The 22113-nt window shown below is 45.0% G+C and overlaps 1 protein-coding gene across 2 annotated transcripts in view; it reads left to right on the forward strand.

The window, feature by feature from the left end:
* The first annotated feature begins 1591 nt into the window (after positions 1-1591).
* Positions 1592-22113, forward strand: part of LOC147434498 (uncharacterized) — a 37580-nt gene continuing 17058 nt past the window's right edge. The window contains exons 1-2 of one of the 2 annotated variants that reach the window (XM_086490945.1): positions 1598-2300; positions 2394-2871. In XM_086490945.1, coding sequence (XP_086347071.1) covers positions 2063-2300; positions 2394-2871 — 716 coding nt within the window. In that variant the 5' untranslated portion in view covers positions 1598-2062. Of the gene's footprint in view, positions 2872-22113 lie in introns of both variants that reach the window. The other variant, XM_086490944.1, reaches the window with a different exon arrangement.

A 22113-nucleotide genomic window follows, 5' to 3' on the forward strand; every position in this document is an offset into this window, starting at 1 on the left:
ATGGTCTTATCTCTCCCTCTCTCCCTCCCTCTCTCTCTCTCTCTCTCTCTCTCTCTCTCTCTATATATATATATATATATATATATATATATATATATATATATATATATATATATATACAATGGTAACTCAACCACTGAAACCCAATGATCCCTCTCCATGAAACATCAGCTTTTTTCCTATAGCTTGCTTCCTGTAGTTGAATGCATCTAAGTGATGTTCTTAGATCACCCAACAACTCGTTTTTAGCTTTCTTACCTCCTCTTAGAAAAGAGAGCTCTTTTTGGTTGACTTGATGCCCTTACGTTCTAACTCCCTATCTACAATGGCAAGTACACCACTGAAACCCAGTGAGCCCTCTCCATAAAACATCATCTTTTTTCCTATAGTTGACTGCTTCTAAGTGATGTTCGTGGATCATCCCAACATCATGTTTTTAGCTTCCTTACCTCCTCTAAAAAAAGAGAGCTCTTTTTGGTTGACTTGATGCCCTTCACATTCCAAGATTGAATATTAAGACCCTCCATCATTGACCATGTCCATCTTACTTCATATAAGTCACATGTCCTTTACTATATATTTTGTGAGATTCCTCCTTTAGGCTCCTTGTTTCCGTTCTTTTTTAAACTTACCTCTTCCTATTGCATATGCTAATGCAAAGATTGATTTAAGGTTTGGTCAAATGCCTCTTTGGTTTCCTTTCTATTGCTTTGATTTGCCTCTTGTTGTTGCATGTGCTGATGCAAAGATTGATTTAAGGCTTTGTAAGACAAGGTGAGGGCTCACTGGCATTTCAAAACAAGAACAGAAATGAAAGTACCCACATGAGACCCTCAAAATGAAAAGACCCATTCACAAACTAAAGAATATGCATATGAAAAAGTTGTAGGCCTTTTTCCTTCTTTCTCCTCTATGGCATGTTTTAACATGCCAAAAATAGAGAGACTATCGAGGCATTGCCCTTTTTGGTAAGTAGACCAAAGTTGGGAAGGTTAGCTAAGGGTTGGTGTTGCATCTTGATGTGCTGATTGGATTAGAGCCATGGGCAACCATGAAAGTTTCTCTTTCTAAGGAAATGGAAGGTCACCTTGCCATTTCTGAAGGTATGAAGCTAGGTGTTAACACTTAACTCCTAGAGTCACAAAACCAAGGCTCATGAAAAGATAGGTTTGATTTATCCAAAGCCTGTTCAAAATGAAAAATGGCCGGCTCAAATTTGGGCAAGAAGGTTCTCAAGCCGGTTCAAATTATGAAATTTTTAGTTATTAGTTATAATATGAAATTTTTAGTTATTAGTTATAATATGAAATTTCTAGTGTGATTGTCCCTCTCAAATTTAGAGTTAACCTGCTCATAGCGTGTGAAAAGGTTCCAAAGACTGCCCCACAAAAACTGTTTCCCGAGCCCTCCACAAAACCCCCCCTTGAGCACAGATTCCACCATAATTGCAGCCTCTAAACCAAGGTCCTAAACTATGTGAAAGGGGCGTGGCTTGCAATTTACTCAAATGTTTTAAACGTTTCTCAACTTCAAAGGGGCCCTCTTGCCTCCTCCTTTCCCTCCGCTGTCAACGTGCAGCCAAATGGCTTTCCCAAAGTCGATACCAAGTGTCCAGGGCTCGCCTTTGAATTTAGGCCTGCCTCTCTAGCTTGTCCTCTCGCGCGCACACAGAGAGAGAGAGAGAGAGAGAGAGAGAGAGAGAGAGAGATGCTAACCGCTTCTGCTCATCAAAGCAGGCTTCACCATCATACGCGCACCACAGCTAGGAACCCACCATTAGAGAGTGAGAGAGAATCTGGTCAGACTTCTCACCAATCAACACACGAAACCCACCAGCAGAATCTCTCTGATTAACTTCTGCTGCTCACACCCACTCTTCATCCTTACTCTTACTTGTAAAGCATGGGAAGGAAAGGAGAAGGCCCCCCTTCGAATGTACTGTCTCTTTAAGCTCAGCCAAGCAACGAATCACACACAGGCGGAATCTCTTTGCTTGAAGTAAGCTCAATTCCTTGCTCTCTGCTTTCCTGCTTTTTGGTGTGTGCATAAAAGTTCAAAGGACATGGAAGGCAGATCACCTGATGAGAAGGCCGCTCCAGATAAGAGAGGAAAAGGTGAGATTAAACATGAAGCAACAGGATCACCATCAGAGATACCTCCTTTAGACGACAGCGAGCCACCCCCTTTAGAAGAAGTGAGTGAACCTCACTCTAAGGAAAGCACACCGCCTTTATCATCTCCTATTTCTGAAGATTTGGAGAAGGGTTCCAGCCCATCATCCTCATCTTACGCAAAAAAAGGTAACAGCCCATTGTCATTCTCAGGGTATAGACAGAGAGCTCAAAACCCGTCGTCATTTGTAAAGGAAATTAATAGCCCATCATCGTATGTAGAGGAGGCTCTTAGCCCAGCATCACACACAGACGATCAGCAAGGTGAAAAGCTGCAAAGCAACGCTATTCCTGTACACAATGAGCCTTCTCCTGTGCATGCCGATACGAACAATATCGATCGTACACACACAAAGACAGGTATTGGTTCTAATGCAAGCACAGCCACCAGTGAGAAAGCTGATGTTAAGCCATCCTTGCGAACAAGCATTCCATCCCTCGCGCATTCAGTAGCTTCTGCTGCCAAACACGTATCTTTTAAGTCTGCTTCTCTCTCATCACGGTCTTCTTCGGCAATATACGGCTCGAGACCGTGGTGGAAAGGCAGTCCTCACCAAATGAAGATTGTTGAGGTTGCCTTGCGTATTGGTGGAGCGATCTTGGCACTCATTACATTTGCAGTTATGTGTGCAACCAGTGAATTGAGGCAAGGTGCTGGTAGCACCTTTAAAATGAGCTTCACAGATTACCAAGCCTACAAGTAAGCATTTCCAGAGGTACCTTTTTGAAATTAGAATCACTCCAGCTGCATGGAAGAAGAGGCATTCATTTTGTTTGTGAGTAGTAGGTCTTGAGTTCAAACCCTATTAAATAGATCTTCAAGCTCTCTTGGGATTATTCCCTGGAGTTTTAGGTACAGGCGCGAGCGATGTTAGAAGATCAAATTCAATGTGTAGTAAGACAGCATGTTAAGCGGTGCATGTATTTCTTGTTATTTGCAGCATGTCATTACTTTGGTTTTACGAGTGAACATCTCTTTGGTCTCCAATAACAGAGTCTTTCAAGGTCTGAAAGCATTTTTGGAAGCTGTACTGGCACTTGTAGTTTCAGTCATACTCCTGATAAGGGAGATTGTCATGCTAAGGCAGTGGGGAGTCGAAGTCTTCAAAGATATTATGTGACTAGAGTACTAGAGGTGTGACATCATTTGTGGATATTTTCTGGGTGTCCTTCAGCTCAAAACTACTGAAACCTGTGGTGACCTAGTTGCGATGGCTCCTAGAGGTGGTACCCGTGAGACAAGGGTCAGTGTTAACCATCAAAACCGTTTTCTGGTTCGATAATGGTTTAATGCTATGCTGCTCCGTGATTATATTGCAATGCCTCCTAGAAGAGAGAGAAGAGAGAAGTTTCTAACGTCGCAGGAACAATCCCAAGAGACCTCATAGATCTAGAGGTGGTGCTTGTGGGAGGAGTGTCAGTTTTGGCCATCAAAAAATTGTGTTGTGGCTTGGTAATGGTGTAGTGCTATGCTGCTCCTTGATTATATTGAAGGAATTTTTGGCTACTAGCTTTTCCGATTGGCTCACTTTTTAAAAGCTCTTTGCTACAAATGCATAATTCCAATTTGGCGAGGCTTGGAATCGAGGATTGTGTTTCCTCTTGTTTATCGGGGCACACTAAGTTCACGGAGGGTAGTTGCAAAAAGATGATATCAGTTCAAAATGTTAATTCCAAAAAAAGAACGATAAGCATGTTCGAAAAACAGTTATGCGTCCTTAGTGATCGGCATTTGTTTATCATCTGTGAAGTGAAGGCAATAAACGTTTTGCTACTTTATGAAGGATAACTTCTATTTCTTTCTCATGGAGGGCTGGTTTTATGGTTTGTTTCCAGCAGATCGATTATGATGGGCTCTAATAAAGGCAACACGGTACTTACCATTAGGCATAGGATTGATGTGTATTAGTGGATCATAATGGCTTGTAATCTTTTCCCTTTTTTGTTGCACTTTCCTTCGATATGTCAAAGTAACATGAAAGATCGTGAGAGATTGAACATGTTTGAAAAATGGCTTGTGAAAGACTGAAGGCTTCCAAGGGGTTTGAACTAGGTCGATCTGTGGCATAAGGTCTGCAGTTTAGCTATGAATTACCCCTTTTTAAGGGGAGCTTCTTTGTGATCGATCATTGTGAGGTGTAGCGAAAGAGTTTAAGGATTTAGCTCGGATCTAGTACTCCGCATAAACACAAGGTTACCTAACTTCACTTGAAAGAGAAACTGAATCGAAGATAATGAAGGAGAGAGACGCATAGAGAAAGAAAGGAGAGACGACACGGGATGTCGGGTCCCAACCACCCTTAAGGGCTCCCTTGCTTTGTTGCCAGAGCAAGTACTTTCTTTATTTTTTTGCACAAATGCTGATACAATGATCCTAGATGATGAGATGTTGAGATGCTAATGGGTACTTGATGATACTGATGTTGAGTAGTGCTGAAGTACTGCTGAGGTGCTGATGGGTACTTGTTGGAGGTGCTGGATATTCCGAGGCTAAGGACTCGGTATTGCGGGTACTTGGGTGCTTGGTACTGCGGGGTACTTTGGGTACTGCGGGTACTCTGGTGCTTGGTACTGCGGGGTACTTTGGGTACTCGGGTGCTAAGGACATGGAGGTCCTGATGATCCCTATGCTGAGCCAGGCAGGAGCCAAGCCAACACGCAAGGGGTGCTAGATGCTGGGATATTGCGTCTGGGGTACTGCGTCGACGTCGATGAGGGGTACTTGTGCTGCGGTGCTAATGGGTACTGCTGGAGATACTTGGTACTGCGACGACGACGACGACGAGGCTATGGGCTATCGCCGAGGACGGTGATGGGTTGAAAACTGGAAACATTGGTGATGCTAATGGTTGAAGGCTGGAATCTACTGGCGATGGAGGAACTGTTGGCGTTGATGAAAGGGGTTGGAAATTGACCAAAAACGCTGATGGGCTGTTGCTGTTTTGGTGGCTGAAAACGCTAGTGACTGATGGGAGAAACGCTGCTTTTGCTGGTGCAAAAATGCTGGTCTTGCTGGTGCTTCTTGAGAGGCACTTACTTCTGCTCCTCTGCTCTCTATTGGCGCCCTATGGCATGCATAAATAGGTGCAAAAAGCTGGGTCGAGCAGGCCTCTGGCTGAACCCCATGATTTGGAAGTTGAATAGTCACTTATTAATTAAATGCCTGACAAGAGGTGGTTCACACGCGGTAAATGCCTATGTATGAAATGTTGTACTGTGCAAGAGAGGGTATGCAATTATGACCTACGTGGGCATGCACGTCCTGCTAGAGGCTCACAAGGGTGCCTAGCTAGATCCTAAGCTAAGATTGACGCTAGACTGTAATAGAAGCTTGTCCATGTAGCGCAAGTGAAGTGCGCACGTGACATCCCCATGTTAAAGGTGAGGCACAACTGCCACACTTCTATCTATACTTCTGATGCTTGTGGACGCATAAGCAGACCAAAACTCCTCCAAACTTGTGGATACTGCAGATGTAGGTTCTACTGTGATGTAACCACCAGCCATACGAGTTACTAGGTAGCCTTACTATTGTTGTAGAATACCAGCCTTGGTGCCAACTCTGCCTTGCGAGCAAGGATTGACCACTCGAATAGTTTTGTCGTGAAAACATTGCGGATGAAGATGGAAGGTAAGGGTGGTTGGAGGTATTTCCAAGGGTTGCTTGTTGACGGAAGTGTTAGCACACTACATGCAAATGCAAATGCAGAAGAGGGTTAGGGATCCTTTTCCCAACTCCATCCATGTCCGCATAAGGGGCAAGCAAATCTTGGTATTCAAGATCTGGATTTTTGTGTAATCGATGTCGATCTTCGTTCAAAGACCTAGCGATGAAGACGGGAGCGCACCGGATGCGCGATGGACTAAGGGTGGAAGTAGCTATTAAGTGCGGGATCGGGACACGGAGATTCTTTGAGGGAAAAACAACTGGGAGAGGTTCTCTGGGTTCTTGGTTCTGCTTGGGTTCTTGGTGGTTCTTCCCTTGAGTTTGCGAAGCCGAAGCATGCAGAGAGCTTTGATACCAATGTCAGGTGCAACAAAAAGGGTTTAAGGATTTAACTCGGATCTAGTACTCCGCAAGCACAAAGTTACTTTACTTGAAAGAAGTGAATTGAGAAGAGAGAGAGAGAGAGAGAGAGAGAGAGAGAGAGAGAGAGAGAGAGAGAGAGAGAGAGAGAGAGAGAGAGAGAGAGAAGAGACACCGCATGTCGGGTCCCAACCACCCTTAAGGGCCCCCTTGTTCTTCTGTTGCCAAAGTAAGTACTTTCTTTATTTCTTGCACAAACATTGATACAATGATCCTAGATGATGAGATGCTGATGGGTACTTGTTGGAGGTGTTGGATACTACGAGGCTAAGAACTAGATACTGTGGGTACTTTGGTGGTTGGTACTGCGGGGTACTTTGAGTATTGAAGGTACTCGGGTGCTAAGGACACGGAGGTCCTTACAATCCCTACGTTGAGTTAGGCAGCAGCCAAGCCAACTATCACAAAATGACGACGTGGCAGTACAACAAATGACGTGGCAAAAAGTACGAGCAGAGCTGCTGAAGTGGCAAGACAATACGGACGCTGACGGTTGACTGTGCAGACTGTCTGCATATTGCGCTGACACGCTGCTGACGTGGTAGTACGGACCTTTGCATAACGCACTGACAGGTTGCTGACGTGGCAGATTGTACGGAATTTTACAAATTGCGTTGATGCTTTTTGGGGGCAGCTTTTTGGACTAGATGCTTTTGGGACATTTTGTTTTTGAGTTTAAGCTTTTGGGGCTCTTCTTTTGGTGTCCCTTGTAAGAATAATAGGACCCTTAGGCGCCTCACTCTTCAGAGCATCTAGACGCAGAGTCTGAGAGCAGAGGACCCCTCGTGTACTTTGCTCAAGCCTCTGACAGTGGTATCAGAGCATCAGGCGTGTGCTTTTCTCAAAGCATACCGGTCCTATCAAAAAGCAGATAGGGTACTCAGGCACAATTTTGATGAAGAATCTTCGTCCCCCAACCCCGGACTTGTTAGGCACTAATGGAAGAAACTAATGGAACTAATGGAAGAACCTGCTATCTGTGAACAGATAACAGGATCAAGAATGAGATGATGATGATTTTGGAGCAGTGACAGCTCCCAAATGAACCTGATAACGAATCATGAATCACGAATGATTCGATGGAACTGTCGTGAGCGCATCAAGAGTTCTTGCAAGATGAGATGGCCACACAACTAGAACTGAATGATTGGAACCACTCTATTCAGTATGAACTTAGTGATGGATTGGGATCCTCGGAAATGATTACTCACACACGATAGTGCTTGAGTGCAAATGGAATGATCACTCACACACAACAGTGCTTGAGTGCAAAAATCTATGGACATGATCGCAATATGGGATTAGTCAATCCGACAGCAAGAGATCTGGGATAGATCTAGATGTGATTGCTAAATAGTTGCTAGGAATCATGGTCCTAGATCATAACCGAATCCATGGACGTGATCGCAATATGGGATTAGTTGAATCGACATTAGTGAGGTTCGCTGCGGATCTAGATGTGATTGCTAAATGCGTCGCCAGGAATCACGGTGCTAGATTCTATGTGATGTGATCTGAATGTGATGTGATGTGATGTGACTGGTGTCTTTGTACAAGTGTTGGATTTGTGTTGTCTAGTTCGTTGGTACTTAAGAGTCAGTGTCTACTGAATTGGTTTATGGCTGTTTGATTTTGCAGGCGTAATTGAGGGCGATTACAATTCTTTCAAGAGGGGTGTGTGTCACAAAACAATGACGTGGCAATACAAAAGATGACGTGGCAAAAAGTACGGGCAGAGTTGTTGACATGGTAGGACAATATGGACACTGACAATACGGACAACCCGCATATCGCGCTGACAAGTTGCTGACGTGGCAGTACGAACCTTTGTGCTAACGTGGCAGATTGTACTGAACTCCGCAAATTGCTTTTTGGGGGCAGCTTTTTGGACCAGATGCTTTTGGGACAGTTTGTTTTTGAGTTTAAGCTTCTGGGGCTCTGCTTTTGGCATCCCTTCTAAGAATAAAAGGACCCTTAGGGGCCTCACTCTTCAGAGCATCTGGACGCAGAGTCTGAGAGCAGAGGAACCCTCGGGAGTTGTACTTTGCTCAAGCTTGTGACACCAACACGCAAGGGGTGCTAGATGCTGGGGTATTGCGTCGATGACGAAGACGACGACGACGACGATGAGAGGTACTTGTGCTGCGGTGCTAATGGGTACTGCTGGATGTACTTGGTACTGTGACGACGATGACGACGACGAGGTTGTGGGCTGTTCTCCCGTCGCCCGGGACGGTGATGGGCTGAAAACTGGAAAAGTTGGTGATGCTAATGGTTGAAGGTTGACATCTGCTGCGATGGGGGAATTATTGGTGTTGACCGAAAGGGCTGAAAACTGACCAAAACCGCTGATGGGCTGCTGGCGTTTTGGTGGCTGAAAACGCTGGCGATTGATGGGAGAAACGCTGGATTTTGCTGGTGCAAAAACACTGGCCTGCTGGTGCTTCTTGAGAGGCGCTTACTTCTACTCCTCTGCTCTCTACTGGCGCCCTAAGGCATGCATAAAGTGCAAAAAGTTGGGTCGAGCAGGCCTCTGGCTGAACCCCCCGATTTGGAAGTTGAATAGTCACTTATTAATTAATTGCTTGACAAGAGGTGGTTCACACGCGGTAAATGCCTATGTGCTGAAATGTTGTACTGTGCAAGAGAGGGTATGCAACTATGACCTGCTTGGGCATGCACGTCTTGCTAGAGGCTCACAAGGGTGCCAGGCTAGGTCCTAAGCTAAGACTGAGGCTAGATTGTAACAGAAGCTTGTCCATGTAGCGCAAGTGAAGTGCGCACGTGACGAACACACACCTTTTAGAGTAGGCACGAATCCAATAGTCTTCTCTCTCTCTCTCTCTCTCTCTCTCTCTCTCTCTCTCTCTCTCTCTCTCGTGGTTGTTACCCATTTGCGTGCCCAAAGCACTAGGTCGATTTGTGTTTTTGGCGGCATAAGATCTGCATTTTAGCTCTTGGTAATTGCTTTTTTGGAGAGCTTCCTTCTGATAGATCACACTCCTTTTGGGGTAGGCACGAGCCCAATAGTGGCAGCCTTAGGTCAGCAGCCAAGAATATAGCAACATCAAACTTGAATGAGCCGCTAGGTTTGATCCTACGAGGTGTCGATAGTAAAGGCACCTTAGGTCAAAAGCAAACATATGTAGGACGTTAAAATAATGATTTCTCCCTTAAAGGAGATGAAGCACATAGATTTGGCAGCAAACACAAAGGGGAGAGAGAGGGTGGAAAAAGCTAGAACAATAACTCCACATACCAACTCAATAACTCATAAGTGTTACAATATAAGGGACAAACTTAACTGACTTGAGTAGGGCAACCCCTTTTGGTGACGAAGTGAAAAATGGGGCCTCCAAATTTTTTTGTTGAAAAAAGATCTTTATATTAGTATTTTGAAACTGCCCAATTGGCTTTTTTTTCACTAGCAAGAGGGTATGGTGTACAAAGAGTGAAAGGGAGACTCTCCCATGTTGAAAATAAATATACAAATGGCTAAACTGGAAAATGGGTGGGGGAAAGAGCCACACAGGTGGCCAATAATGCCACCGGATACCTTGGCCCACTGTAAAGAAAGGCCTTGGTCGCCATAGCTGTATGAATGCTTGGCAGAGCTACCCTATATCCTATCATTGTTTTTATCATCTTTTTGGAAGGCACGCACTGTCACCGTTGGAGACTCTGGTTTTCCCTCAAAAACTTTGTAGCAATGGGCCCATTGTACAAACCAGGCAATCTCTTTTGGTAAAGAAGATTAAAAAATGGGCCCCCCAATTTTTTTGTTGAAAAAGATCCTTATAATATATGTTAGCATTTTGAAACTGCCCAATTGGCTTTTTTCCCTTGGCAAGAGGGTATTGTGTACAAGAGTGAAAGGAAGACTCTCCCACGTTGAAAATAAATATACATTGTCTAAATCACAAAATGGGTGGGGAAAGAGCCACATAGGTGGCCAATAATGCCACTGGATACCTTGGCCCACTGTAAAGGAAGGCCCTTGTGGCCATAATTGTATGAAGGCTTGGTGCTTTATCTTTGCCTTGTCAGAGCTACAGTAGCCTATCATTGTTTGTACAAGCTCCTACTAGAAGGCACACAGTGTCACCGTTGGAGGCTTCGGTCTACCCTCAAAAACTTTGTAGCAAGGGGCCCGCCGTACAAACTAAAGATCCAAGCTATTGATCAACTCGCATCTGTCTCTTTCCAGCATCCAAGTTGTTGTCGAGAAATCAGGCCCCGGGTACTTGAGATCATCCCTTGGAGCGCTTGATCCCTAAGGTGATGGACGTGTATACAATGCACGGGGAAAAAAACTCCTAGTGAGGGGCAAAATGCCTCGGCGGTCCTAAGTGTGTTCACACACCACTACCACATGTATAAGGTAACAAGTTACAAATCCCCCCTGGGAGTGATGCGGTGAACAAGAGCTGGCACGTAAAGTATAGCGAAGTGCCATGCCTTGAGGACATGATCAGTCCACAAAGGGGACTAAGCCCAAAGCTTTGCGGAAAGCTTCGAACTTGTTACGAGACAATGCCTTTGCGAAAAGATCTGTGAGGTTGTCCTGTGTTGGCACATAACCCAAGCTGATCTCTCTTGCTGAGAGTCTCCCTGAGATAGTGGTAATGCACCTCAATGTGCTTTGTGCGAGCATGAAAAACTGTGTTCCTCGCAATTGTCAATGCACTTAGACTGTCAGTGTAGATGATGTTGGCAGTGTCCTGTCCAACACCCAAATCAGTCATAAGGTGTTTGAGCCACACACACTCAACCATAGCTATGAAGACTGCCTTGTGCACATCCTCACAACTGGAAGTGGCTACAGTAGGTTGCTTCTTGCTCAACCATGATATGCATGAACTGCCGAGCATGAAACAGAAACCACTTGTGGACACTCATGTGTCAATACAACCAGCCTAATCTGAGTCCGAAAAAGCATGTAAATCTAGAGGCAATGATCCCCCCTTGGGATAAAACAATCCAAGATATAAAGTGCCACTCAAGTAGCGAAAGATCCGCTTAACAGCCTGCCTATGCTTAGACCCTGGGCTATGCATAATTGACGTGTGAGATTGCAAACTGAATATCTGGCCTTGTGTTGCATACATAAATAAGGCATCCAACAACAATTTGGTAAAGAGTGACATCAGCAGGATCACTAGCATCATGAAGACTCAATTTCAAACCGGTTTCCGTGAAAGTGGCAATAGGTTTGCAATCCTCAAGTCCAAACTTACATAGCAATGTCTCTATGTAACTTGTGTGACACAAGGCAATACCACCATCATACTGCTTAAACTGTATGCCCAAGTAATGATGCAACAGTCCCAAATCTTTCATCTTGAATGTAGCATTCAAATCAGCCTTAAATTCAGCAATATGTGCCTCATTCGGACCAGTGATCCCACATATATAACAACGTTGCCCTCACGTTTTACATACATACATACAAAGTGCTTTTTGTTGGACTGTTACGAAAGACTCATTTAACCAAATCAATGTCAACTTTCTCATACCAAGCATGAGGAGATTGCTTCAACCCATACAAAGCTTTCTTACATTTGCACACTTTATCTTCCTGTCCGTTAATGACAAAACCGCGAGGCTTCTTTACATAAACTTCCTCAAATATGTCATCATTCAAAAACGGAGTAACAATATTTGATTAATGTACATCCCATCCAAAATGAGCTGCCAATGCACATAGAAAACGCACAATAGTCATACGACAAGTGGGAGCAAAAGTCTCTTCATAATCTATGCCTTTTTGCTGTGCATAACCCTTTGCAACAAGTCGAGCCTTATAGCGATCAATCTCACCATCCGGCTTATGTTTCAACTTGTAAATCCACCTCGTACCATTGGCCTTTTTGCCAGGAGGCAAATCACATAAAGTCCATGTGTCATTTTCTATAAGTGCATCATATTCAGCCATTCAATTTTCTGAATTCTGTGCTTCATCAAAAGACAGAGGTTCCTCAACATCACATAAGCTAGAAACAACCAAGGCATAACAATGTGACGCATAAGATGCATGGCGAGAACGCGAATGAGTACGACTAGACAAAGGTGCATCCAATATACTGTCACACAAAGTATACACCAGCCATTTTGGCATACCTGTAGCTTGCTCATTCTCAGCCCTTTTCACATCAAGTACATCATGTACATCTGCATCAGTAATAGGGCCTAGGTTGATCTGTAACATTTCAAAAACCCCCATAGATTGTACATTTGACTCATTCGAATTTACATTTATTTTCACCACTGAAAAGAGGCAACAAACTGTCATAAATGTTCTATGAGCTTACATTACTCTCTCTAGTACATGACAGCAAGGGCTAACAAAATCTTCCACAAACACAAGATCTCGTGAAACCAAGATACGCTTTGTTTGTGGATGGTACAACCTATAACCTTTGCTTTCGGTACTATAACCAACAAAAATGCATTTGACAGCCTTATCATCCAATTTTCTGCAATGCGTTTGTGGCACCAAAGCATAAGCCGAACAATCAAAAACGCGCATGTGATCAATAGACGGCTTTCGATCATGCCATGCTTCATAATTAGTCATAGATTGCAAAGCTTTCGTAGGACACCTGTTAAGTACATAAGTAGCACACATGATGGCCTCAAGCCAAAACGAATGTGACAAAGCTTGACTCTTGACTATACATCGTGCCATCTCCGTAAGCGACCTATTTTTCCTCTCAGCACTATCATTTTTCTGAGGTGTACACTGTATACAACATTGTACATTGGGGTTTTATCCCACGACTAGCCATAAATGTATTAAATTCATGAGACATATACTCCCCCCCTCGATCGGACCTGAGGGTGCCCATAGTACATATAGAGACATTTTGAGCCATAGTCAGAAATTGCTTGAAGCACATAAAACACTTCGGACTTAGCTTTAAGCGGATATACCCATGCATGCCTGGAGTAATTATCAATGAAAGTCACGAAGTAAAGGTAATTGCCCAAGGACGGAGTTTGCATGGGCTCACAAACATCACTATACACAAGCTGCAACCTGTATGTAACCCTAATTGAACTATCCTTTGGAAACTTCGAACGCTGCATCTTACCCAAAATACAGCCTTCACAAACATGCTTTGCAGGTGTTTACAAACTGACAGAATTCAGATGCCCAAAACGTGCATGCCAAAGTTATGGATGTGAAACAGCCTTTGAATCTACAACTACATTTGCAAAATTTTGCCCACACTTGTGATACAAAGTGAGCTTATACAACCCATGGCATAAAATGCCAGATACAACAATTTCATCTCCAAAACTGAGATCATGAATTGTATATCTGTCATCCACAAATTTGACAACAAGACCAAGTCTAGCAAGTGTAGATACAGAAAAAGGTTCTTTTTGATCCCAGGTACATAAAGTGCACCGACAAGTGTGAAAGAGCTGCCATTTGCAGCAGTCAACACAATCTTTTTTTTTTCCCCGAGAAAAAGATCCTTATATTAGTTACTGAAATTGCCCATAGGGCTACAACCACCTCTTCAAGAGAGGGCTACAACAACCATGGTGAGGAGACTCTCCCAATGAAAAAACCAACATATGTACAATGGGGCTAAATCAAGAAATGTGGGGAGGGAAAAGCCACACAGGTGGTCTGTAGTGCCATTGGAGTACACCCTGGACCATGGTGTAGAAAGGCCCAGGACGCCAGAGTCGAAGGAAAGTCTCTCTGCGCTCCCGCATGCGGTCGGAGCTGGCCTGTAGTCTCTCGAGCTATCCTTGAGAATGTGGATCAGCTCTAGCCAAAAATCGCGAACAGTCTCTGTTGGTGGCACAGGGCGAGCCTCAAAGATGTAGGAGCAACGGGTCCGCCAGATGAACCAGAGTGCCAGGCCATTGATGAGCTCCCAACACTCCCCTCTCTCACTGCACCACTCCTGTGGAGTAAGCTCTGTGGCAGGCTGGTGTGTAGGTCGCCCCTTCTGCATCACTATCATCCTGTTGGTGGAAGAGAGCTCAAACTGAAGTGCCGGGCCGGTGAGGGTGGACCAAGCCACTCCCCAAGTGTACTGTCGAGCCGTGGAGAGAGCAGGCATCAACTGAAGAACTCGAAGCCACACCTGCTGTGCCGAAGGACAGTCCCAAAGACAGTGACGTTGACTCTCCACAAGATGGTCACAAGCTGCACATGCGGCCGAGAGACCACTATGCACTAGCGAGCTCCCAATTGTTGTAGCTCTGTGTGCGACCAGCCACTGAAACAAGGTGACTCGCCTCGGTTGTCTGGAGTCCCACAACCTCTCCCAGAAGGCTGCCAAGAACTCAGCTGTGAGACCCTCCTCCTGCCAATGAGGTGTTGCAGCGGGGCGGGCCTCTCTCTGTGTTGCTAGTATATGACGTCCCAATCGAACAGTGTACTGAAAGAATGGGAAGCTTGGGTGGTCTGCAGAAGAGAAAGGGTCCCTCCAGAGCCATTCACCAGGATCCCATTGTACTCGTGCCAATGGACAACACTCCCAAGCCCACAGTCTCCAGTGTCCAGTCTCAAGAGCTGCTGGGTCAAGATCGATGAGAAGTGTCCCTAACCAAAACGCGAACTGAGGGAATGCCAGCCGCCTTGGCAGCTACTGAGGCTGCCGTGCGAGGTGTCTCTAGGACAGTCCCAATGGTTGAGCCTATCCTGGACAAAAGTGGTAAGTACTCCCTCTGCAAACCCCGAAAGCAGACGGAGATGGGGTTGTCTGCCTTCTCTACCAGAACATCCGAAGTAGGGTCGAAACCATGTCTCCGCTGTCGAAAGTGGGCTCGTGTTGCTCGGATGGTCAATGGACTGATGGCGATGACCTTGGACGCCATCTCGGAGGTCTCAAACTCAATCTGATAGTAACCTCGTCCGAGTATCTGTACGTCCAAGATCTTGCCCACCTCTGCGAGAAGGTGGGCCTGGAGAAGGTCACGTAGCTCTCCTCTGCTAGGTCGGGTGTCGAGAATCTTGCAGATGACAGAAGTCGCCTGCAAGCGCTCTACCTCTGCGGCTGGGCTCGCTTGCTCTTTTGGTGAAAGAGCAAGTCGAATGGTGGGCTCAGCGGGGTCGGGCCAGGGGGCTTCGGACGAGTCCCTCTGTGGCGGAGCTGGAGCCTCCATTTGTGTCTACTGCTGTGGTGAAGAAGCGGACGGAGAAAAAACTCAGCAACCGAGCGCGCCGAGTACTGTCCAAGAACAATGCTGCTAGAGCCAATTGCAGGGAAACTTCGAGAAAGAGGAAGGCGGGGGGGGGGGGGGGGAAGCGGGGAAGGCAGGCAGGGGGGCGGCAGCTCAAGAGGCAGCGGGCGAGAGGGGTGGCGGCGCGAGAGGGCAGTGGGCTGGGGGGGTGGCGGCACACGAGGGCAGCGGGCCGGTAGTGCAGCGCGCAGTAGAGGGGGGGGGGGGCAGCACGAGGGTAGCGAGGGGGGGGGGGGCAGTGATGGCACAGGCGCAGGGGGGGGTGGGTGGGTGGGGTGTTAGCAGTAGCGAGCACGCGACCGTATTTAGAAGCCAACACAATCTTTCCAACTCCCTTGATCGGATAAGAGGCATTGTTGGTACTGTATTCCTGTGAGAGACATCCTTGAGAGAGGTAAACAAGTCACGATAAGAGGTAATGTGCTTTGTAGCACCACTATCAAAGTACCACACATGAACATCTATAGCGACTGACATACATGCATCATGGAGAGAAGGATCATAAGAGCACTTTGCACTAAAAGCTCATTCTGCATCTACATTAGCATCATAATCTCCTTTTACAGAAGACTCTACAATAGCTGCACTTGTAGTGGAACCAACCTCTTTCTTCTTAGCCTCTTTTGCCTTCAATTTCGGACACTGCTTGATCAAGTGATCATTAGCTTTATAATAATGGCAACGCATCTTCTTTTTCAGAATTTCACTGCCAGCAGAAGCATTAGGAACATGTGTCTTTCCACTCGCAAAAGAACCATGAGAAGTGGCTACATTGTTGTTATCGCTTTTTCTTTGAGCAGCAATAAAGGCCTGTTCAACAGCATGTTGTTTAGCCCTGTTCAGTCTTGAAAGTGACTCTTGCAACAACAATGTGCATAATGCATCAAACTTGACAACTTCAGGATTTCCTTGGTCATAAGTCTCCAAGTACTAGCAAAAGTCTGGTAAGAATTTGGAAAAGCCATCAAGAACAGTCTGCACAAGGGAACTGTCAGAAATGACTTCGCTTGCAAAAATAAGTTGCTCATTGATATCCTTGATACCAACAAGGAAAGTGTCCATTTCATCTTCCTCATGCATAATCTTCGACTCCAGCTCTTTACGCAGCAATACAATTTTAGCCTCATTGCGACTTGCATAAAGACTAGCCAGAATATCCCAAGCCTGTTTTGCAGATTTAATTGAGGAGTAATAGTGCGCTTCACAGATAATGCAATCAATGCATGAGCTTGCACATCTCTTACATCCCAATGAGCCTGCTTAGCCGTAGGCAAAACAACTCTAGCAGCAACAATTCTGCCACCAAAACCTTCAACATCCTCAACATCGCCTGTATCCACAGAACTAGGACGTACATCAATGCCCTGCACAAGATTACAAACGCCCTTTGACACAAGAGCATGTTGCATCATGTAAGCCCACATTGGGTAATTGTCCCCATCCAATCTATCCTCAACAGCAAACATCTTGAACACATCAGTGTTGTTGTTAGTCATGGCGAATGTCTGCACCTGATGTGAAAACTGCCCGCAAAGAGGAGAAACAAAGCGGGACTAACGCGTGCTATATAGCACAACCCAAAGGAGACTGTAAGGGACCCGTTATGTAGAAAATGGCACTTGCAGAAATTGTGCACAAAAGGACGATTTTGCCTACGCAATGCTGCTTGTAGTGGAAACGGAGGTTGAAATGAGCCCGAATGGTAATTTTTAACAGACAGAGCTCTACGAGTCCCCCAAAGTATTTGGCGACCTACTGACGCTCACCAAAGCTCACTGGAATCGGAGAAAGTGAGCAGGGTGTGTTGGCAATGCTGACGACTAAGCCCAGGAGGACACAACCTGGTCTGATACCAATTTTTGGAAATAGGGTTGTAGGAAAACGCACACAGCTTGAAGAAGACAAAGGAAGCTCAAGGCACACAATAGAGAGTAGTATTACTTGGTGTGCAATGGAAAGATAAGATAGCCCTAGAGTGATGGGCGTATATACAATGCATGGGGGAAAAAACCTCCTAGTGAGGGAAAAAATGCCCCGACGGTCCTGTTTAAGACAGCCTAGGAAGTGTTTGGCACCTTGTGAGCCTGTACGCAGGACGTGCATGTCCAGACACTTTAGATTAGCTGCATACCCTCTAATTGCACATGAGCATAGTCAGTGTTTGCTACCGTGGCATACAAAAGCATTGATATCAAGCCTAGGTAGTGCCTGCATAGGAAGCACCTCTTATTAATAAGGTTTTTTAACTTATCAACAATTGACTTATAGCATTAATTCATGAGGTCATGGGCTGCCTTTTGTCATTGTGACTGCTTGACCCAGGCTTTCTGCCCTAAATAAGAGACCCTTGGGGCAACCATTCAGCATCAGAACGCAGTACCAGCTCCCCATGGCACATAGTGCCACAGTACTGTCGAGCACCCTCCAGCTTTTCTGGATCTTCAAGCACACCAAGCATTTTTGCATCAGTGTTTGCAGGTCTATCAGCGTTTTTGCATCTACATCCATAGCGCTTGCAGATCTACACCACAGGAGCAGATCAGCTAGCGTTTGTAGATTTTAACCTTAGTGTTTTTGGAGCATTTCAGCCGTTGCAGATTTCAGCACCCCTTAGTGTCACAAATTGATGATGTGGCATGGCCTAACTGACAGAACCAAATCGAGGGGCCTAAAACCTGATGGAAGAAGCAGAAGAAGTTTTTACCAACTTGCAGATTCTGGTCGAGTGGCTTAGAGAGGATTAGGTTTTAAAAACCTAACCCTACCAACTTATTAGAACGTGGCCTAGCCCAAAACCCTTAAGCAGGGCCCATAAATTGCGTAAGGGCTGATGATGTGGCAGCGATGTATGGATTTCTGCGATCTGCGTTGATTACTGACATGGCAGCTGTACGAATTTCTATGAATTGTGCTACAGCTCTTGGGGCACCAATTTTTGGTCTAGTTGCTTTAAGAATTGTTGCTTTTCACGTACTTGCTTTTAGGATAGGCCAAGGGCCTTTATAAGTGTGTCAGGGTGCCAGCTTTTGGTCCATTTACTTTTAGAAATGTTGCTTTTCACCTACTTGCTTTTAGGATAGGCCAAGAGCCTTTCTAAGTGTGTCGGGGCCTCACTTCTCGGTAGATTGGCTTGGGAGCATTGCGAGAGAGAGGACCCTCGGAAGTCGGACATTGTACTCTTGCAAAGTAATAATAAAGAAATTTTAAAAGGGGTGCCAATCTTTGGGGCTTGGAACTCTGCGTGATGTGTGGACCCTCTCTCTCTCTCTCTCTCTCTCTCTCTCTCTCTCTCTTTATCTAAGTTATTCAGTTGTTTGCAATTTTGTCACGTGTGTTGCAATTGATTTTTTTTTGGGAATGTCCAAGTCTATTACAGTAGTATGAGAGCTCAGACGTTTCTTCTTCTAGGAAGGATCCGATCCCTTTTCTGCAACACACATGGATTTTGGTAGTGGAGAGAACTGTTCCACCTACTCACATGAGTGAAGAGACCAACGAAGGGTCTAGTAGGAGCCGCCTCTTTTTGAGGAATCGAGAGCAGAGTATGGTCCTGTTCGGCTAACTGACCTCAATAGGATGGAGTTTCAACATCACCATTAGGTTGACACTTGCACTAACCAGATGCTCAAGTACTCAAAGGATCCACATGATGCAAAGTTTCTCACCCACTTGATGAGATTCATTCGCGATGGCATGCTGCCATTCACTCACCTCTCAAGTTGGCCATGATATAGAAAGCAAAGTCAAGTGCAAACAAGACGAAACTGTACCTGCAAGATGAATTTGACACTGCTGTTGAGAAACAGTTCAATAAAGAAATGAAGATTACGAACAGCTCTAGGAAGAAGAGTCATGCAGCAGACTATTCTGACTATTTGGGTCGGAATTCTACTCTGAAGGCAGTTGTCATGTGACACATCCCAACCCTATGTGTCCGTGGACAAGCTACACCATAGCAGGGTTCCTGTCAGTCAAGTCAGTTTAGATTTGCAGTGATCTGGCACTTTTGTGAGTCTATTCGTAGATCGTGCATGCCCAGTCACTTAGCATAGATGCATATCCTCCGATTGCACAGAACATGATCATCGGAATTCCCATCAGAATCCATTAGCATCAATTAGGGGAATTTTCCAATGCATTTAGCCTATTTTCCTATTTATTGGTTATTTTCACTTATTATTTTTAAGTGACTTTCCAACAAAAGTAGGTAGGGCAATTTTGCTAAGTTAATATATAAGCAAACCCAAGTTAGCACTTTCTGGCAGAAGAGGCAGTAGGAGCTTCCCGCTCTACAGGCAACTTCTCAGCAGTACCCCCTCAGCCATCTAGCGTTTTTGCATCTTCACCAATCTCTAGCGTTTTTGCATGTACACCCCAGCCTTGGCGTTTCCTTCCATAGCAGGACATCACCATCGACCTTCAGCACCCTAGCGTTAGCAAATTGTTGCCATCGCCAGGAATTCACCAGCTTCCCTAGCGTTTTCCCAAAACAGCCCAATCAATGTTTTTGGATTACAGAGTCAATCAGCCCAGCGTTTTTGGCTAGCAGCAGGAACCATCAGCATTTTTGTTTTCAGCCTCAACCCGCAGCAGATACTCGCAGTTTTCAGCCTATGACACAGTAGCCGATCAGCCCCGAGTTGGTTGCAGATGTTCCCCAATTTTCAGCCATAAAAACGCAGCCAAAACAGTCATTTTCAGCCACCAAAACAGTCCCGAAATTCAATGATTAGAAGATCTCAGATTTCAGCCATCAAGTCGTTGTCGTCATCACCGTCGTCGTCATCGGCATAGTCCCATTGCATAAGCATTGTACACCTTTGTGCAATCAAAGTAGACCACTCTCGCTGACGAGAGTGGGGCCTTCGGAGGAGGGTTTTACAACCTCTTGGGTGTCGTATCTCTTCTCTCTCCTTCTCTCAGTCTCATTCACGCACAATATCCACCCACTTTGTTCGTGATCATAGCACTCTCCATAAGACGGAAAGCTCTCTCTTTCCCTAAGAACTAAAAGGAACCTTGAGCAATAAAGATCACTAATCTTGAGAAAATACAACATTCATTCCGCTGCACCTAACAGTAGCTAGCAAATCCAAGAAGCGTGTGCGCTTTGCGGATGACCCTAGTTCATCTTCACCTTCTAATAGCTCGAGAGTTCCTCTTCCTTTGACTCCAGCGAGGAGGACGGGAAGCACCGGTAGCGGAGAAAGACTCAAAAGAGCAGGAAGAGCAAGAACAACAAGCGAACCAAGAAGACCAAATCCCATAAGAAATCTGAAAGGTCTGATAAGGACACCTCGTTCTCTGATTGTTTTGATTCAGATGAGTCACGTCAATGTTTGGAAGGGAAGACATCGGTACTGTTTGAACTAGTATGACCATGTCGAGAATAAAGGCGGGAAGACCAAGGATTTTGAAGAGAGTGGGCAAGCCTTCAAGTTTGACATGTTTTCAGGGTATAAGGACACCCACAAATTTCTTGCATTCATACAACAATTCGACATTGTCTTTTCGGAACCCCATTGTGCCGTATTGACTCTTCTTCTCTCTCTCTAGTCAAGTTTAGTGATTTTGCAGTCTTTGCTCGTATGCTGCTATTGACTCCCCGTTGTAACAACAGAGCCACAACGTTGTACCTTGGTGAAGCAATATAAAGAAATACCGAAAGGGACACCATCGCATGGGGCCATTGCCGTCTGGGAGTGGAACTCCGCCACTCTGTCTCGCGTGGAAATCTCTCTTTCTTTCCATTCAGTTGTTTGAAGTGCTTAACATGCGTCTTAGTATGTTAGTGCCAACTGAAGTATGTTCTTAGTGTCAATTGAAAGAACTTTCGTTCAGTTGTTTGAAGTGCTTAACGCTTGTCTCAATTCGTTCTTTCAGTTGGCACGTAGTGCCGTCCCGTTATAGTGGTATCAAAGGTTCAATCGTGTGCTTTTTTGAAAGCATACCGGTTTTCCCAAAAACGGACATAGCAAGATTGTGCTTCCAAAATCTACATTTTTTCCCCCTTTTCTCAAGAGAAAGCTAGACTTACATGAACCTACAGATGGAAGCTATGGGGTTGGATGAAGGAGAAACCACAAGAGAAGGAGCAGATGAAGGAGGAGGAGTTTGTTTTTGCCCTAAAAAGCATTAAAAAATATGCTTTTTGATGCTTTCCTAATTTGCAAAGGTCTCTAAAAATCTCTTCAACGGTCGAGAATTTGGATATGCAACAGAAGTCAAAGTTGAACCTCTTGACAAGCCCTACACCTTAACGCAAGCGGATTTTGATTACAACAATTCTAGAAAAAAATTAGAGCTTTTAGCAACGTATTATGGTTTTTGTAGAAAATTTTAGTATGTGTAAAACTAATTTTTTGGGAAGCTCTTGTTATTTGTTTGCAAATAACAGGTTTTAGGAGTGGGGAATAAGCATTTGGGAGCATGGAGCTGGACATCTACTTTGTTGCAACAAGCAAAACCATTTGTTTAAAATTTTTCTTGAGAAATTGTTAGAAAATACTGATTGGAATTTATTAAAAATGGATTTTACGTGTTTTGAACTTGTTTTGGTGCCGATTTGAGATTGCTTGATTCTGGTTTTAATACTTTTGGAAAACCTTTGGATATTTATGGCTTGGGCTTTCTTGGGAGGAGTAT

Source organism: Adiantum capillus-veneris, chromosome 19, assembly GCF_014529385.1.
Source record: "Adiantum capillus-veneris isolate H3 chromosome 19, ASM1452938v2, whole genome shotgun sequence".
Classification (NCBI taxonomy): domain Eukaryota; kingdom Viridiplantae; phylum Streptophyta; class Polypodiopsida; order Polypodiales; family Pteridaceae; genus Adiantum; species Adiantum capillus-veneris.